We start from the raw sequence: 19,233 nt of genomic DNA on the forward strand, positions 1-19,233 counted from the left end.
AGAGTTAAATGAGCTAACACAGGGAAATTACTTAAAACAGGGGAAACCCATTATGTCAGCTGTTGTCATCAGTACTTGGGAAAAGGCTGCTGTGGTTTAATAACTGGAAAAAGGCAGAATTTGGAATTGTATATTGAATACGAGCAGATTAGCCATGGAGAGTGCACTCCAAAGCTGTCTAAAGAAACAGGAAGGATTAATGTCAAAATAGTGTCTGGTTGCCTCTGAGTTGCAGAGTCATTAATGATCTTGATTTTTTTCTCTTTTTTTCTTTAATTTTTCTGTATTTTCTATATTTTCTTTAACAACATTAGTGGAGAGTTCACCATCAGTGTGGGTTTCAAGAGAGCAGGGATGGGAGGACAGGGAAGGCAGAACCAAGGAAGTAGTGACTACCCGTGGCTCCATCTGGTTCGGACCACATACATCCCTCTTTCTGGACCACATTCACCTCCTCATTTCCTCACTCTGCCAGCCTCCCCTGTGGGCTGTGCATGGCCGCATCATTAGGAGTATGGAGCCCTATTTGAGGGAGGCGGCAGAGCCACTTGTTTCTTCTGCCTAGGACCTGACAAGGTTAGTTTACCTGAATGCACTAAGCATGTGTCACTCAAAGCAAGGGCCAAACTGGGGGAGGGAGGACAAGGGAAGGGGGTGGTAGAGAAGGCAGATAGGACTGTGAATCCACCTGCTAGGTCTGGGTGCCAGTCACATATAGATTCTTCTACCCAGCTGTGCAGCAACTTGGCTGGTTCTATGTGGGCTTTAAGGTGTGGTCCTGCCAACAGCTGGCTCCACTCCTGCCATCTCTCCCTGAAAAAAGAAACAACCTTTCACCTGTCCCTATAGGGAGCAGTTGTGCCAGGCCAGGTGCCTCAGTAGATAGGTGCTCCATTCAGAGTTCACATGGGGCATGGGGGATGATGAATGGGTAGCTGGGTCAGCCAGATGTCCTTGATGCAACCTTATCTTAGGGTTAAGGATCTGTGATTCTGATGTGTAGCACTAAGTGGCTCCTGTCCTGAGTCACCCAGCTTCCTCTTTTTGTGGGAGAAGACTGAAGCGTCATCTGGTCCACTACTGGGCTTTAGCCCTAAGTAGACATGTCTGACAAGTGGGTGGAGTGTTCTTTTTTTTAAAAAAAGATTTTTAGGGGCACCTGGGTGGCGCAGTCGGTTAAGCGTCCGACTTCAGCCAGGTCACGATCTCGCGGTCCGTGAGTTCGAGCCCCGCATCAGCCTCTGGGCTGATGGCTCAGAGCCTGGAGCCTGTTTCCGATTCTGTGTCTCCGTCTCTCTCTGCCCCTCCCCCGCTCATGCTCTGTCTCTCTCTGTCCCCAAAAAAATAAATAAATGTTCAAAAAAAATATTAAAAAAAGATTTTTAAAAATGTTTATTTACTTTAGAGAAAGGGAGGGAGTGTGTGTGCAAGCTGGGGAGGGGCAGAGAGGATCCGAAGCGGGCTCTGTGCTGACAGCGGAGAGCCCAATGCAGGGCTCAAACTCACAAACCTTGAGATCATGACCTGACCCAAATTTGGACATTTAACTGACTGAGCCACCCAGGTGCCTCAGGGGTGGAGTATTCTTAGAGGACTGATCTCAGGTCCTGGAGAGAGGAGCCTCTTGGAGCTGGCCTAGCAGTTGGGCCTGGGACGAAGTTAGAGGGCATGGTTCTGGACCCATCATGGTTCTGACATGACATCCCACCCACAGGGGGGCAGTAAAGGTACCTGCAATGATGGAAGAATCCTCTCACTGAGCTGAGATCCTATGCTCAAGCAGGTCAGCAATGACCCTCACCAGGGTATATCAAAACGGGGGGAGTTAACCTTCTCTATTCCAAACAGCATCAAAGGTAGTAGTTACAGACCTAGGGAGAGTTTGTGTCTGTCAGAATGGCACCAGTAAGGAACCTTCAGGACCTTCTGGCTAGCAAGGGTTCATAGATGGCCAGCACTGAGGATCCCTAGAAGCCAGTGCCAGGGGTGGGGGTAGGCAATACCAAGCCATGGATGAGGGATAACAGATAGGACCCCCCAAGAGGGGTTTGGCCAGTGTACTTGGCCACTTCTGTATTCACAGGTGTTTCTCAGAAAAGCACAGCCTCAGCTCAGCTGTGGACTTGATAACTCCTGGGGCACCTCCATGAACTGGAGGCTCCCAAACAAAAGAAGTCCAAAACTTATACTCTAAAAACTACAAAACATTTTGTAAGAAATTAAAGTAGATGTAAACAAATGGGAAGACACCCCATGTTTGTGTGAAAGGACTTAATATTGTTAAGTTGGTAAAGTTACACTCCCCAAATTGATCTGCAGATTCAATGCCATCCCTATAAGAATCTCAGCTGACTTCTTGGTAGAAATTGGCAGCTGGATTCTAAAATTTGTATGGAATTGCAAGGGACCCGGCATAGCCAAAACAAGCATGAACAAGGATAAAGTAGGAGGACTCCTAGCTTCCTATTTCAAAACTTATTACGAATGGTAATCAAGAGAGGGTGGTAGGTGTTGGCATAAGCCAAACATATAAAATAATGGAACAGAATTAAGAGTCCATCCATAAATCCATCGTATCTATGCTTGGTTGATTTTCGACAAGGGTGCCAAGACCATTCAGTGGTGGGAAGAACATTCTTTTCAACAAACGGTGTTAGACGACTGGATAGCTCCATGCAAAAAATAAAGAAAATGAAGACAACCCATGGAATGGGAGAGAATATTTGCAAATCATATACAAGTTGCTGTTAAGGGACTTACATTTGGAATATATAAAGGATCTTACAACTTAACAAAAAGACAAACAACCCAATTAAAAAACGGGCAAAGGATACAAAGATATTTTTCCAAGGAATATATTTGAAAGGTTAATAAATATATGAAAAGATGTTCAACATCATTAGACATCAGGGAAATGCAAATCAGACCAACATTAGATGCCACTTCATACCCACTAGGGCATCTGGAATAAAAAATTCAGATAATGTAGGGAAATCTAAATCCTATAGACTTCTGGTCAGGATGTGAAATGGGGCAGCCACTTTGGAAAACAGTCTGGCAGTTCCTCAAATGATTATAAGAGTTACCATATAACTTAGTAATTTGACTCCTCTGTGTATGTGTATGTGTGTATCTCCAAGAGAAATGAAAACATGTCCACACAAAATTTGTACACATTTAGAGCAGTATTATTCATAATAGCTACAAGGTAGAAACAATCCAAATGTCCATCAACTGATGAATGAGTAAGCAAAATGTGGTATATTGATAAAATGAAATATTATTTGGCCAAAAGAAATGAAATACTGATACATGCTACACCATGGCTGAACATCTAAACATTATGCTAAGTGAAAGAAACCAATCACAAAAGACTGCATATAATATGATTCCATTTATATGAAGTGTCCAGAATAGGGAAAGCAATAAACACAGAAAGTAGTTAGATACAAAAAAAAATCACTTAATTTTACCCTTTATTTTTTTAAGGTTTATTTATTTATTTATTTATTTATTTATTTATTTATTTATTTAGAGAAGGCACATGTCAGGGCTGGACTATGCCTCTGTGCTCCTACAGCCCTCTGTGTCCCTAGTGGCACACCGTGATTGGGGCTTATGTACTTGCCAGGCTCTCTACTGGCTTGTGGGGACATACTTCCCTGGTGGAGAAGGGGGATGAGAACAGAAGGCTTTCAATGCCATGTGAAGAACTTGGACTTGCCCTAAGGGTGACAGAGAATCACAAGGAGCTCTTGAGCAGGGTAGTGGTATGACTTAGTGTCCCTCTGGCTTTATGTGTCTCCTCCTTGCCCAAAAAGGACTTCCCTGAACAGCACTGGTCCCGATTGCAAGTGCTTTCATGTAACCCTCAGCAGCCAGGAACTGAGTCTGATGGAAGAAGGGTATATGTGGGATTAGACCTGTAGGATGAGATAGTGGGGGCAGGGAAAGAAAGTCCTTGTGGCATGTATTAAAATCCAGATGCGCCAAGGGAGTGGTGCATTGATTCTCAAAAAGAAGAAATGTTTGCCTCAAAAGCCTCTGGCTCCTCTTCATTTGTTGTGGCCTGAGTGGGTAGGCCTCTTCTTTTCTCTGTGACAATAGTCTGACTGATGCACTAGTCCAGACACCCTCCCCCAGTCTCCTCTCCTGTGTCCTAGTAGGTGCTGTGGAGCTGTGCTCAGTTCCCCCAGAAGTTGGTCTCCCCAAGCTGGGAGGGCAGGGAGGAGCCTAGCAGGCCATAAAGCATTGAAGCACTAGGACTGGGAAGCTGACATCTCATAAGCTAAGAGTCAGGGCTCTGGCCCTGCTGGATTCTGCTGTGTCTTGTGCAGGGGAGCAGGGGAACAAGTCTGGGCAGCACAGAGAAAAGGATCTCCTTTAGCCTGAGTTAGAGGCCTTTGGGGGCTGAGATCCATTCTAGAGAATTCTTTGAGGTCTCAGGACTTCCTCCTACCCCAGGACTGCCTTTGGAGTCCATTCACCCTTCTGGCCAAGGGGCACATCTGTGTAGGCCTGAGCATAGCTTTGGTGGCTGAAGAGCCTGGGTTCACATCCAGCAGCCACCATTCACACACTCTCTCAGTCTTTTACTCGCTCATCAAACATTCCTGACTCCAAGTCCTCCTGATCCTTGTGGGGAAGATGCAGAGTGGGGTCAGGTTGATTTCTACTCTCAGAGAAGGGAAAGAGACACAGATACAGACAGTGCTAGCCTGGAGTGGGCTATGCTGTAACGGACATACACTCGGGCCTAGAGAAGGCAGGGAAAGCTTCATGGAGGAGGGAGCTTAAGGAAAGAGCTGGAACTTGCTAGGAAGCAAGGGGGAAAGAAGAGGGAGGAGTTTGTACAGAGGCCCTTAAACTGGGAAGCAGGTGACATTTCAACAGCACAATGTCAGTCATGGAGGGGCTGATTCCTTAAGGGACATGTCCATACATCAGCTTGGTTTGAGTTAAAGTTTCTTAGCAGGGGGAGAAAGAAGCTGTTTTGCTGGGACTCTGCCACCCCTAGGGTTGGCCTCCAGCCAAGAAGGCCCATGCCCTGCCTCAGAGCTCCTCCTGGGCCTTCCTGCCCTTCTGCTTCTGCTGCCACTGCCGGAAGTTGGCAGAAAGTATCTCTGCCCAGAACTGCATTTGGGCTTCTCTTAGCTTCTGGCCAACTCGTGGTGTCGGGCTGATTTCCAGGTATTGCTCCAACTGCTTGAATGCAGGCCAAGGAGGCAACCCCTCACCATTGGGGTCCCTGGGTAGGAAAAATGAATGAAGTCCAGGGCCGCCTGCTTTATCCCCTGGGGGAAGATCTGCATAGTAGAGGCCCAAAGCCAGGTGTTCCCACTTGCTCACTCACCCTGTCCGGGCAAATTGGGTCCACTGGGCCATCATGGTGAGGCTCAGCTGCTTCTCCTCCTGTGTAGCTTCTGGAAAGGCTAGGGGAGGAACAGACCTAGATCAAGGTCAGGTGGGTTTTGGAGAGAACCCAAGGGTTCCCTGTGCTGACTGGAGACCTCTGTGCCTGCAAGCCCCACCCTAGCCTGTGGAGCCTACAGCCCAGGGATCGATGTCTATCTGTCCTCACCCAGCAGGGAGCTCTCATCCATGAGGAAAGGACCTCCGAATATGAAGGCAATCTCAGCCCCATGGTCAGCCCTCACCCAGTCTGGTTTGATCTTCGCAAAAGAACTGGGTCGATGCTGGAACTCATAGAAAAAGACGGGGGCTCCAGAATCTGCAGAGAGAGGGTGGCATCAGAGTTAGGTACCCTCAGCCTGACCAGGTCCTACCTCTAACAGGACTGGCTCATAGTAACACCAATAACACTAACACCAGTAACAATACTGATGATGACACCATAATTATCAGCAAGCATTTACTGAGCACTTGCTGGCCATTGTGCACCATTCCATGTGCTTTATGTGCAATCATTAATTTCATCCTCACAACAACCTATGGGTTAGAGCCTATTATTGTTGCCATTTTGCAAATGAGGAAACTGAGGCACAGAGGGGTTAGGTATCTTGCCTAAGGTCACAAAGATAGGAACTTGGTGCTATTCTAGGGCTGTGTCAGGGACTAGCCACTAGGCTTGGGGGAAGCAAGACTTTTCTCCCAGGAGAAGTGCTGAATGTGGGAAAAATCAATGAATGCCTGAGAATTGGGGATGGGCCCTGCTGGGTGACCTTAGACAAGTCACTGCGCCTCTCTGAGAGCTTGTTTGGAGGTTCTAGCAGGAGAGCGCAGCTACTCATATTCCCTTGACTGAAGAATGAATGGTCTTCCTCTATTGGGGAAGGTCGTCCTTGACTGATAGTGCAGCTTTGGGAAGGACATAATGCAGCGATGAGGGAGGAAGGGGACACCCACCTAGCCAGTCAGATCAGCTGAATCAACCCTGGCGATCAATGAGGTGACAGATGTCACAGCCAGATCACCTTCAAATCTCTACTGCACATCTCTGAGCCTTGGTTTTCTCCCCTGCAGAGTGACCTGCCAGAGTCACCTCTCATTACTGTTAACGCTGCATCTCAGAGAGAAAGCGAGGTGTGGGGGTAGCAGCAGGGTGTGGGGCCATGATGTCTATGATAACCCAACTCCTAAGCCAAAATGGGAAGGGTAGGGCAGGTGAACAGGGATAGGCTCACCTCGGAGGTTTCTTGAGAAATTCAAGGTGGGAAAGATAACCATAAGGTCAGCCCAGAATTCCTGGACGGCATTGCGTCTGGCTTCTGCGTCGAAACTGCCGCCTAGGTATTCATCTATGATGGTGGGCATCACCTCGTGGGGTATATCCTGGGGCAGGAAACCAGGCTTAGGCATGCTCAGGTCCCACAGCCCAGCAGACCCTCCAAAGAAACCTCACACCCTTCAGCACAGCCTCTTCATATTCCAGGGCTCATGTGCCAGGGCCCAGCCCTTGCCTCCCTTTGGGGTTCTGGATAATGTCTAGGCAGGGTAAGGTCAGACCTGGAGTCAAATCCTAGCTCTGCGATTGCTGCTTTGCTGTGTGATCTCAGATACGTTGCTGAGCCTCCCAGAAAGTCAGTTCCTGCCTGGCAGTGTTGTTTGGCAGCCTACGTGAAGTTCCCAGCTAAGGGTTCTGATCTTGAGCAGTTGCCTGGTTGAAGTTAACCAGCAAGTTGGTAAAAGAACAAATCATGGGGGCTCCATAGAGCTCCAGAGAATAGTGATGAGGTTGTATGAATGGAGAGGGCTCTGGGGGGGTCCAAAGAAGGGAGGGAAATATGCATAGATTGAGCATCTTTCAATACCAGCTCCCTAGTAGAGTTTTCAAATACAGCATCCAGTTTCCTCATATGGGAGGTATATCCCCATTTACAGGGGAGGAAATGGGCTCAAAGGGATTAGGCTCACTGAGGACAGGTAGCCAGGGCTTGGATTGGACTCCAGATCCAACTTACTCCACATCTGACAGGATGATCTTAACAGCTGAAGCTGTGGGGTCAGACAGAGCTGGCTCAAGCTCTGCCTCTGCCCTTTACTTATCATGAGACCTTGACCCATCTGTAAAATGGGGAAAATGAAAGTGTCTATTTCACAGGGATATAGTAAGAATTGAAGGAAATGAATCCCTGTCCTAGTGCTCAGCACAGCACAGCATAGTCTCTGGCACATAATATGGGCTCATTAAGGGGCATATGATGAAAATGATGAAATGATGAAAATGATGATGATGATCTTCCTTTGGGAACCATACTGACTCATGTCCAAGGGGATTTCTAGGTGGAACTAAAAGTCAGCAGTTGGGCCAGGGGGTTTGGTGGTGTGTGGGTAGCTGTGGGGGTTGAAGGGTAGGAGGAAGAGGGTGCCCTACTATTCTGGATAGGATACCCACTGGACTACCTCTTCCTCCCTTGTTGACTCACCAGAATGGTCAAGTGGGGTCTTAATATGGCCAGCATATCCTCCACGCTCATCTGCCTCATCTTATCCAGGAAACCCCAGCCCTGTGGGGACATCAGGGTCTTCTCAGCACAGCCTGATTACTGCCCACCCCCTACTCCCAGCTATGAGCAGGCGAGTGTTCACAGTCCTGTGAACAGAGCCAAGTGTGTTGAAGTCCACAAGTCCATAGACTTGAAAAGATAAACCTCAAATCGAGGAGGGAGGAAACAGCGCCAAATACAACAAGCACGTGGGTCATAGCAGTATCAAGACCCCCGGGTGCTTAGCAAGGCCTACAGGGAAAGTTAAAATGTTGTTTTTGTTTTTATTTATTTTTTTATTTTTTTAACGTTTATTTATTTTTGAGACAGAGACAGAGCATGAACAGGGGAGGGGCAGAGAGAGAGGGAGACACAGAATCCGAAACAGGCTCCAGGCTCTGAGCTGTCAGCAGATGTCAAGATGCGGGGCTTGAACTCATGGACTGTGAGATCATGACCTGAGCCGAAGTCAGACGCTCGACCGACCAAGCCACCCAGGCGCCCCAAAATGTTGTTTTTAAAGCGAAATGTTGGCTTTATATGTTAGGTTTTTAAGGGCACAGTCTTTGGGTTCAAATCCCAGCTCTGCCACTTGCTAAATCCATGACCTGGGCCCATTGCTTAAACTCTTGGTGTCTCAGTTTCTTAATCCGTGAAAGAGGAATGGCAATAACCTGCCTCATAGGATTGTTATGAAGATCGGAGTAGTAACTATGAAGACCCTGACATACAGTAAGCACCGTAAAGTGTTCGCTATTAAAGTTAGTTTCATGGCTGTGGGGCTCTTGGTTAATCATTGTGAAAACAGGAACAGAAAACTCATGGATGAGCAAATACAAAGAGTGCATACCCACAGGGGGATGTTAACCTGCACTAAACATTAAAGGACTAAACTAAAAAAGCTAAAGGAGCAAAGTTCTTTAAAATGATAAGAACAATAGACAAAAATCAGTTGTGTTTCTATACAGCGGCAATGAACAGCCTGAAGGTGTTGTGAAGAAAACAATTTCATTTACAAGAGCATCGAAAAATAAAATCCTTAGGAATCAACTTCATTAACAAAGTATGTACCTTGTACATTAAAAACTAGAGAAACTAAAGAGGACCTAAGTAAATGGAAAGACATCCTATGTTCATGGGTTGGAAGACTTCATCTTGTTAAGATGGCAATACTTCCTAAACTGGTCTATAGATTCAGCATGATCCCTACCAAAATCTCAGCCACTTTTTTTTTTTTTTTTTTTTTTTTGCAGAAATTGATAAGCTGATCAGAATTCATATGGAAATGTAAGGGACCTGGAATAACCAGAACAACTGTTAGGGATTGATTTGTATCTTCACAAAAAGATATGCACAGGCATAACCCCCAGTACTTCAGAATGTGACCTTATTTAAAGATGAGGCCTTTAGAGAGGTAGTCAAGTTAAGACGATTGCAAAGGTAATCATTAGGGTGGGCCCTAGTCCAATATGACTAATGTCCTTGTGAAAAGGAGCAATTCGGACACAGAGACAGATGGCACAGAATGTGAAGACAGAGGGAGAATGCCACGGAACGCCTGATGCAACCAGAACATAGTAGAGAAGCATGGACTCTCTCTCACAGGACTCAGAAGGAACCAAATTTCTGTTGTTTAAACCACCCAGATTGTGGTCCTTTGTTATGGCAACCCTAGCAAAGTAACACAGCAATCTTGAAGAACAAAGAAGAACAAAGGTGGAGGACTCACACTTCTCCATTTCAAAACTTAGTACAAAACTAATCAGTATGGTGTGGTACTGGCATAAGGATAGACATATAATTAACCAAATAGAACTGAGAGTCCAGAGATAAACCCTTAAGTTTATGGCCAATGATTTTCAGGAAGCGTATCAAGACAGTTCAATAAGGAAAAAAAAAGTGTTTCAACAACTGATTCAAGAACAGCTGGATAACCACATACAAAAAATCCCTCAGTCATACCATATGCACAGTTTTAACTTCAAATGAATCATAAACCTAAACATAAGAGCTAAAACTATGAAACTCTTCGAGAAAAAGTAGAGGTAAATCTGATTAAGCAATCAATTCTTAGATATTACTCCCAAAGGACAAGCAACAAAAGAGAAAATAAATTGGACTTCATCAAAATGTTAAGTTTTTTGTGTTGTTAAGAACACCGTAACAAAGTGAAAAGACAACCCACGGCATGGGAAACAAGATTTACAAATCATACATCTGACAGGGACTTGTATCTAGACTATATGAGAAACTTACAACTCAATGATAAAAAGATAATCCAATTTAAAAATGGGCAAAGATTTTAATAGACATTTTTCCAAAGAAGATATAAAAATGGCCAATCATCACATAAAAAGATACTCAACATGGTAAGTCATTAGGGAAATGCAAATCAAAACCACAACGAGATACCACTTCACACCCACTAGGATGACTATAATCAAAACGAGAGCTAGTGAGTGTTGTTGAGGATGTGGACTAACCGAAATCCTCCTACATTGCTGGGGGGGGGGGGATGTGAAATGGTACAGTGAATGGTACTTTGGAAAACAGGCAATTCCACAAACGATTAAACAGAGTTACTATGGGACCCAGCAATTCCACTTCTAGGTATATAACCAAGAGAAATTAAAACCTATAATTGCATAAAAACTTGTACATGAATGTTCATAGTAGGATTATCCATAATAGCCAAAAAGGTAGAAATGACCCAAATGCCTATCAACTGATGAATGGATAAACAAAACGTGCTGTATCCACACAAGGGTCTATTTAGTCATAAAAAAGAAAGAATACTAACACGAGATACAAGATGGATGAAACTTGAAAACATCATTTTAGGTGAAAGAGGTCAGACACACACACACACAAAAAACATTGTAGGATTCTACTTATTTGAAATGTACAGAATAGGCAAATTCACAGATTTGATAGAGAGTACATTAGTGGCTGCCAGGGCCTGGGGGAGGAGGGATGCGAAGTGACTGCAAACAGGTATGGGCTGAATTTTAGGGGGATGCAAATGTTCTGGAATAAGATAGTGGTGATGGTTGCATGACTTCGTGGATGCACTAAAACCCACTGAATTACACACTTTTTTAAAGGGTAAATTTTATGGTATGTAAATTACATCTCAATAAAGTTGGTATTTAAAAAATTATCATCTGCAAAGCTGGTAAAGTTGCAATAAAACTTGGAGACTTTAGTCACTGGCAGCAGTTTAAATTGGCGTAGTAGCAATTTCACAAAGTGCTCAGCCAGTGGCAATACATTAGAGGTGGAGAGATGTCCAGAAAATGTATGAATTGCTTTCCATGGTTAAAGTTAACACCATGGACATTTAGTAAACATCTGGTTGGCTGAAAAATCTATAGTTGGGTCCACATGGATGACAAGGGGACTGAAGAGAATTTCTGCACCAGCAAGGAGGTGAACAGCCCCCTGAGCCACCCAATTCCTGAGACACATCCTGCCTACAAAGTCCCGGGCACAGCATTCTGCTCCAGGCAGGCTTGTCCAGGTCTTGGGAGCCAGCCTTTGGCTCTTTCTCACTCTTCCACTCATGACTCTAAGTAGACCATGTGGGGCCAAGGCTGCCTGCCAGAGCCCAGGGTACTGTTTCCTCTTAACACTCACCAGTCATTACACACACACACACGCACACGCACACACGTCTGGCCTACAAGCTTTGTCCTTGAGTGTCAAGATTGCATGAGCCTATCATCCAGCAAACACCCAAATGCCCCCCTCCTGGGGATCAATTCCAAAGGAATAAATAAAAGGACAAAAGCTGTGGACATGAAAATGTTCACTGCCCTCTTAGCTTCAGTCGTAAAACTAGAAAGTGCCCAAGTGTAGAAATTAAGGACTATTATGATTCCCTTGTGGAAGGTTTTGCAGTCATTAAAGTCAATCACTGTGAAGATGGGTAGAAGAATGATAGGGAAGATGCCCAGAAGGAAAGCATGATGTTAACGCTCTGTGTGGGGAGTCCTGTACACCTGGAAGGGACTGGAAGGCACATGGGCCATGCTGTTCCTCACTGGCTTGCTGTTGTTTGAAACCTGAAAGTCTCAGGTAATTAGTCTCTCAGACACAGTCATACTCACCAGTCTCATAGAGCTTGATGTATAAACCAGACCCCAAGCCAAATATGCTGCAAATCAGTACTGCCCAGAAGGCCACTTTGTGCAAAAGCTTGGTCCCCAGAAGGAAACATTTGCTTTGGGAAAATTAATCTGCATAACCTGGAGCAAGTCCCTTAAACCTCTCTGAGCTTTGCTTTCTCACCTATCAAGTGGGAGTGTCACCTCACAGGCTGTGATAATGACAGGGTAGCAGAGGATTGGCTGGGATAGGGCCTTGAAGGACACAGGAGCCAGAGGACACTCACCTTGGGGATGAGCCAGCCAAACTCGTGATTGTTGACACCCAGGAGGAAGGGCACAGAATGGAACTGCCTCTCCCTCAAGAGCTCCCTGGGGCTCTTGGGAAAGAAGGTGCCATCAATGGTGTAGGTAGCTGTAGTGTTCTGTAGGAGAAAGCAAGGCAGGGGTCTTCCCAGTCAGGCCCATGCCTTAAAAGATGGCATCCCAGGGGTCGCATGGCTGCATGCCTGAGCCTTATTTAGAGGGGGTAGAAGTCACCAGGGTTAGAGGACCCAGGGGGAATAGGGAGACCTTCTAAGCAGGCCTCTTCCCTGGAAGACAGGGCCTGCCCTCGGGGCAGGGGTGCCTCTGCATTCACACCCCCCAGGCCAAGTTGGGCCCTCAGCCCCTTCCCATCAGGGGTGGCTGCCCCAAGCCTCACCCCAGACTGCTGATTGCCTCTCGGCTCTCACAGAAGCTGGACAGGACCCCTCTGTGCTATTGCCTGCCACTGTCCCCCAAGAGGTAGGCATACCAACTTCATGTTAAGGATCTGCTCCTTGTTTGCCTTCTCCCGAAGGCACTCCAACATCTCAGCTGAGGAGGTAGAGCTGCAGGCCATGGAGTCCGCGAAGCTCTGGGGACAGATAAGAGTCTTGCCTCTCCCTCCCTCCTCACCCCTCACCCTTCACCCCCAGCCCTCTGCCTCCCATAGAGAAGAGGTACATCTGTAGGGAAAATGGGACAGTGATGTCAGAGATGGGAACTTGGGACTGACCAGAGAACTGCCACCAAGCCACCAGCTTGGGTGGTCCCTAGGCACCTTGTGTGTCCCCCATTACATCATACTGTCATTATTTGTGTGGGTAGCTGAGTCCTCCTTGCCAATCTGAGAACAGTGTCATTAACTAGTTAACTATATTTCCAGACCCAGTGGGGTCAGGAAAGTTTTGCCAGAGTGAATATGGAAATGAGATAGGGTTCAGAGAGGAGGGATTCCAGCATGGCCAGTGTGGCAGGGAGGGGATGATAGTGGGTGCCGAGGCCTGAGCAGGGTTGGGGAGTCAGCAGGAAGTGAGGCTGGAGGTGCAGGTCCCCGAATCATTTTGTGCCCAGGTGGCACTGGTGCTTTTCTCTGAGCTTCCGTAGGCAGTGTGCTTCCTTCGTCTCTGCTAACGAGGGGCTCCCTGCCAGGGACATCCATTCTGGGACATCAGGGCAAGTGCAGGGTGGGGGTGTGGTAGGTACATGTGGGGTAAGAGGATGAAAGAGAGGCAGACTTGAGCCAGGAGCCTTGGGTTCGAAGCCTGTAAGCCGGGAATGGTGATGACTCCACTCTGGGCTATGGCTCTGTGGAATAGCCCTGCAGCCAGCGGGGACAGGACCTGGAAGCAATATGGAGGACAGATGGCTGTCAGAGGAGGGCAGGAGAGCTGGGAGGTCTGGGGCCGCAGGAGATACTGTTGCTAGTCCCCTGAGGTGACTCACCAGGGCAGAGACGATGCAGGCACCGGCAGAACCGCCAAAGATGGTGACAGAGTTGGGGTCACCTCCAAAGGGGGAGATGTTCCCCTGCACCCAGTGCAGAGCAGCCACCACATCTAGGAAGCCCCAGTTGCCAGGGGCGTGCTCGTCTCCAGTGCTGGGGGCGGGGCGCAGGGGGGCAGAGGTTAGCGCAGCCTGGCTCCCCTCATAGATTGTCCTCAGCCCTTGCAGGTTGGCCCTGAACCAGCCACCAGGACGGCACACCCTCTCCCGTTCACCAAGTCTGGCTTAGTTATGAGGCATGCTTACTAGGCATGTGCCCAGCACATGGTATGGGGGGACCCAGCCAGCTGGGGCTGGTTCTCAAGTGGCTGCCAGAGCTGTTGCTCCCTGCCTCCAGCCCTTGCTGGGATCCTGGCCCCAGACCAGGAGCCAACACTTTCTGTCCAAAGGACCAAGTTCTCTGTATAATTCTGGCTTTGATCGAGCCCTTCTCCAAGGTGGAGCAATGGGGAACCTCCTTCTCTGCCCCAGATGGCATGGGGGAGGGCCCTTGGTCTCCTGACACTCTGCTTGCCTGAGAAATCTGCATTCAAGCTCTGGACCTCCACCCTAGTTCCCCAACTCCCCTCACAAGCTCCTCTCCCCAGTGCCAGCAGTGCCCTCCACCAAGCCAGTCACCTCACCTGAGGAAGCCAAGGAGCCCCAGGCGGTACTGGACCGTGACCACTACCACATCCCCATAGGCGGCCAGGGCTGACCCGTCCTGGGAGGTGGCGGCGCCGGCCACCAGAGCGCCCCCATGGATCCATACCATGACCTGCAGAGAAGCCATGGGGCGGTGACCCCAAGCTCCCGGGACACCAGTTGCCCTGCCATCAACCTAGGGCATTCTTGGGAACCCCCCTCAGTACGGAAACAGGGCTGGAGAGAGGTTAGGCAGGGCACAGCTACATGGGCAAACAGGGCCCCCTGGGCTGCACACCGGCCTCCTGGCCCCCACGGTGGCCTTAGCCGGGCTGTAGATGTTGAGGATCAGACAGTCCTCTGAAATAGGGAAGTGCTGGTGCTTTCCGTTCAACACAAATCTGCTGTTGTCCATTCTCTCCAGATCCTGCAGGCACCTGTGGCGAAGGATGAACCCAGGGCCAGCAGCTCAGCCCACCGGTCCTGGCATCTAGGCCCACCCCCCCAACAGCCTGCCTGCTTGCCCACCTCCGCTGTGGCTACTCACATTGCAGGGGCAGTGCTGGCATCCCGCACACCCTCCCAGGACTGCGCTGGGCGTGGGGCTGAGAATCGGCCAGGCCCCAGAGGCGGCTTGGCAAACGGGATGCCCAGGAAGACATTCACAAGGCGGTCTGTGCCCTTCACGCCCACTTGCTGGCCTCGCACACGGCCCAGGGTGGTGTCCACTTCAGGCTGAGTGACCTCAGGCCCTGAGAGTAGGACGGAGGGCCATGGAGTGAGTTTGCAGCCTCCACAGGGTATGGAGTGGCAAATGTACTCACTCAACACTGGCTCTCTGAGCACCTACTCTGTGGGCCTTGTTCTGAGCTCTTTGCACACAGCGCTCTGACTACCTTCCCAGCAAGCCCGTGGGATGGACCCTATGACTACCTCCCACTTTCTCCTCCTGCCTCAGCATGGCTACCACTCTTCTCCAGACCAGACCAGTTCCCCGAGGGAGGCTCTCCCGGACTCACAGACCTGCTCTGGGGCTTTGCTTGGGCTAGCCATTCACCCTCAGATTCCTCATCTGCTCAGTTAAGTGCAATAATCACATCTGTTCATTTTCTTTATTTTGATGTTTTGACATAGGGGAGCCTTGCAGACTCTGGAGGGACTGTAGGTCTCAGGGCTAGCCAATTCTTAGAAATAGTAAACAATTCACTGAGAGGTGTGCGTTCCCGAGACAAACCAACCAATCCAGAGTCCATGCTCCCAGCCACCTCCTCTGTGGGCTTCTCAGATTCTTCCACCACTAGCCACCTGCCCTAATCACCCGAGGGCCAGGTGCCACACAACTAGAGACAGCCCTATGCCCCAGAGCCCACTGAAAATCTTCAAATTAACTAATCTGAAACCTGCTTCACCTTTGCCTGCCTTACCTGTTCCTTCTCTGGGAAACAACAAAGCCTCTTGACCACGTTTTCCTCTTGTGTCCTCTCCCTCCTGACAGAGCAGACCCCATGCTTCCCTGCATGCCTCTTGTTTCTAGGAACTGTGAGTAAACCTCTTTTCATTACAATGATTTCTGTGTCTATCTTAGTGATTACACGAATCCTGGGTGCCCTTGAAACCTAAGGACAATCGTGTTCTCTGGCAGGGCTGCTCTGGAGATCACACACACACACAACCCCTGCCTGGAGAGGATGCACATCCCCCCGGCATTTCTTGGAACTGAAGGCTCCTTCTCGGAGTAGGCTGCCCAACCCTCCCCATCCCTACCTCACTCTTGCCTTCTACTCTAGTCCTCCCAACAACCCCGAAGCTCCCAGCTCTGCAGGCCCTGCTGGTGTGTCTTACCAGTGGCTGTAGCAGGGAATGCCAGGAGCAGACAGGCCACCCAGCCCAGGACCCTAGGCCCAATTCTTACCACTGTCCCCATGCTCCTCACAACTGACTATAGGCAGAAGTGGTGCAAGTTATAATAAAGCCTCCGTCCTTTGGCACAGCCAATCTCTAAAGGGCTGTATTACAAAAACCTCGGTGGACAGCCCCATCTGGCTGGTGGCCAGCCCTAACACGCAGTGCTTAGTGCCTCGGCTGGGGGAGGAGGGCTCAGAGAGTGCCCTGCAGGAGTGTGGGTGATGTGACAATCCCAAAGAAGGGAAAGAGCCTGGGCCGTGGAGCTCTGCAGTTCTGGGTTCAAATACCAGTTCTCCTGACTCAGTGAACCCAGTATACCCAGGGTGTATTTTGGGGGTGGCTTTTTCATGTAGGCCCACTCTCTTGAGGCTCCTCACGTGACAGGGCAGAAGCAGAGCACTGCCCTCAAGGCGCTTGGGTTCCTGGGCAGGAGGAGCTGAGGTCTGCAGGTAGAGGGAGGAATGGAGGAAGAGGAGCAGGAGAGATTCTTATTCACAACTCCTATCCTACTCCAAATCCCTGGAAGATGTGATTTCAGAGCCGGATCTCCTGCGTTCAAATCCTGGCTCTGCCAAGTGCTGGCTCTGGGTCTAGTGTCGTTATCCGTAAAAGAGTGATGATAATAGGAACCACCTCACAGGGTTGAAGTGAGGTTGCATGTGTGAAAACACAAGGCACAGAACCAGAGCCACTGGAAGCCTGTTCTTGCCTCAGGGCAGGGGTCTGTCAGGGTGTCCATCTCTCTGGGACAGCCCCTACTATAAGTAAGGGCAGGACTCTCCTCTGGGTCTTAGTGTCAGGAGCATGTGGGGGTTGGGATGGTGGGGAGTGTGAGGCACTGGCAAATATTTACTAATTCAAACAGAAGTGCTGGCTCAGTGAGGAACAGGGTGAGGGTCATGTTGAGAGAAGATGCCAGATTCTGTCCTGGGGTTCCAGCTAGCATTCAGAGCTGGAGAGGCCTAGGATCAAACTTCCCTCTGTGCTCCTTCCTGGATTGTCTTTGGCAACCTCCCTGGTGGGGGCCCTTCCTGTCCCTGAACCTTGATCCATAGGCACATTCAGGAGAGCTAGAGCATGGAAGGGAGAGAGACAAACACAGAAACAGAGACAGAGAGACAGAGAAAGACATGAAACAGGGAACCAACCACAGTAAGATACCACTGCACACCTACTGAAATTAATCAAATGTACAAGACTGATAAGACCAAGTGTTGCCAAGGCTATGGAGCAATTAGAACTCTCACAGATGGCTGGTGGGGTACAAAAATGGTATAGTCATCTTAGAAGACAGCTTAGCATTTTCTTTAAAATTTTAAAGAAATTAAATTTAAAAAATTGAATGTCACTGAAATGTCCACCAACTGGTGAATGGATACCACGTAGCATACCATACATGGAATACCACTTTGCAAGAAAAGGAAACTGCTGGTTGCATCTCAAAAACATTATGCTAAGTGACAGAAACCTGTAACAAGTGATTCCATTTCTAGAACATTCTAGAAAATGCAAACTATGGCAATAGAAAGCAATTGAGTGGTTGTGTGGGCCAGGGTCAGAATGGGGATTGACTGACTGCAAAGGGGCATGAAGGAACTCTTTGGAGCAATAGAAGCATTCTAAAACTTGATGTGACAGTGACTGTATATTTCCTGAAGTGGGTGAATTTAATTGTATGTAAATTATTCCACAATAAAGCTGTTTAAAAAAAATAAGATGATTAAAAAACTAGTACTGGGAACCCACTTTTAGAAAGTATATTATGCATCTGCAGGCCTGAAAAACATACAGAGGCATGCATGCTGTGGGTGCTCAATAAATGCTTTCAGAATGCAAGAGAAGCTTCATGCACCAGTCAGCAGTTCACCACAAGGAAAGCCCATTCCCTCTAAGACAGCCAGGCTTAAGGTTATCCTCGTCTGCCATCTGGTGGCCTCTCTGCATCCTTCAGGCCCCATGTCACGAGGCTCTATGGTTGGGCTTAAATGTAGTGGAGGGAAAGGAGGACTTTCTTTCCTCCTGGAAAATCTAGTGTGTGGACAGGGCAAGTTGGTCGAGGTGGGGGCATAGCAGGACTCCTAGGTCCATGAGAAGAGGGATACAGCCTATTAGTGACGCAGAAAAAGTGCTTTGGTGAAACAAAGAGGCAGAGTGAACACAATTTGGTATTTTTGCACACTGAGATCAAATACCATATAAGACAGGGTTTCTTTCGGGGGGTGAGTAAGGTGAGGGAAAGAAAAGTTTAGGGAAAGCAATGGGGTACGCAGGAAAACTGATCATGTGGATGCTCAGAGTGAGTTGGGGGATGTTCAGTGGGGGTGGGGGGGGGTTGGCAAGGAGAATTCTAAAAGGTAAGAGGAGCCCCTCCTTGGATAGAGAGGCCTTTGGAAGTCTGGGTACAAGAGTCTCTTCTCCTGGGCTTTCTGGCCCCTCAATCCTACTTCCAGGAAACATCTCACAGATAAACATCTTCATGGATGTGCTACAATCCTGTAAAGTTTGGGTGTCACAGCACCACTGAAAATAAAGGCAAATTTCGGGAGGTGGATGGCTGAGGGACCCACCCAGTTCTCCTGGACACTGCACACCTGGCCCAGGTTCCATGGGCCGCATGGACAAGCTCAGGCCTTCTTCTTACAAAAAATGGAGTTGGTCACCTCTGTGGAACACAGATAAGAGTGAGTGAATGCTGTGTTTAAATGTTTATTTATTTTTAAGATGGAGAGAGAGAGTGAGAGGGGAAGGGGCAGAGAGAGAGGGAGGCACAGAATCCAAAGCAGGCTCCAGACTCCGAGCTGTCAGCGTAGCACCTGACATGGGGCTCAGACCCATGAACCATG

The 19,233-nt window shown here is 48.4% G+C and overlaps 1 protein-coding gene and 1 long non-coding RNA gene across 2 annotated transcripts in view; one reads left to right on the plus strand and one right to left on the minus strand.

The window, feature by feature from the left end:
- Window positions 1–10,262, plus strand: part of LOC115502919 — a 42,671-nt gene extending 32,409 nt beyond the window's left edge. The window contains exon 5 of the long non-coding RNA XR_003965231.1: window positions 9,200–10,262. This is a non-coding gene — a long non-coding RNA (uncharacterized LOC115502919). The remainder of the gene's footprint in view (window positions 1–9,199) is intronic.
- On the minus strand, window positions 3,498–17,484 carry CES3 (carboxylesterase 3). The gene is made up of 13 exons (XM_030298732.1): window positions 16,328–17,484; window positions 15,033–15,237; window positions 14,784–14,922; window positions 14,485–14,618; window positions 13,802–13,955; window positions 13,594–13,698; window positions 12,849–12,950; window positions 12,340–12,477; window positions 7,887–7,967; window positions 6,645–6,792; window positions 5,582–5,731; window positions 5,354–5,432; window positions 3,498–5,248 (listed from the first exon to the last, which is right to left on the minus strand). The coding sequence occupies exons 1-13, from the start codon at window positions 16,407–16,409 to the stop codon at window positions 5,053–5,055; spliced, it is 1,713 nt and encodes a 570-aa protein (XP_030154592.1). The 5' UTR covers window positions 16,410–17,484; the 3' UTR covers window positions 3,498–5,052.
- Window positions 17,485–19,233: the final 1,749 nt, after the last annotated feature.

The sequence above is a fragment of the Lynx canadensis genome, chromosome E2 (assembly GCF_007474595.2).
Source record: "Lynx canadensis isolate LIC74 chromosome E2, mLynCan4.pri.v2, whole genome shotgun sequence".
NCBI classification, from domain to species: domain Eukaryota; kingdom Metazoa; phylum Chordata; class Mammalia; order Carnivora; family Felidae; genus Lynx; species Lynx canadensis.

Excerpts from the sequence above, each read along its gene's own strand:
- CES3 (XM_030298732.1), bottom strand. The coding sequence starts at position 16,409 with ATGGGGACAGTGGTAAGAATTGGGCCTAGGGTCCTGGGCTGGGTGGCC. Across the intron at positions 12,951-13,593 it reads ACCCAAGGCTCCTGGCTCAA|AGCTTCGCGGACTCCATGGC; the intron begins GTCTGCCTCTCT and ends ATCTGTCCCCAG. Across the intron at positions 12,478-12,848 it reads AGATCCTTAACATGAAGTTG|AACACTACAGCTACCTACAC; the intron begins GTATGCCTACCT and ends TTTCTCCTACAG.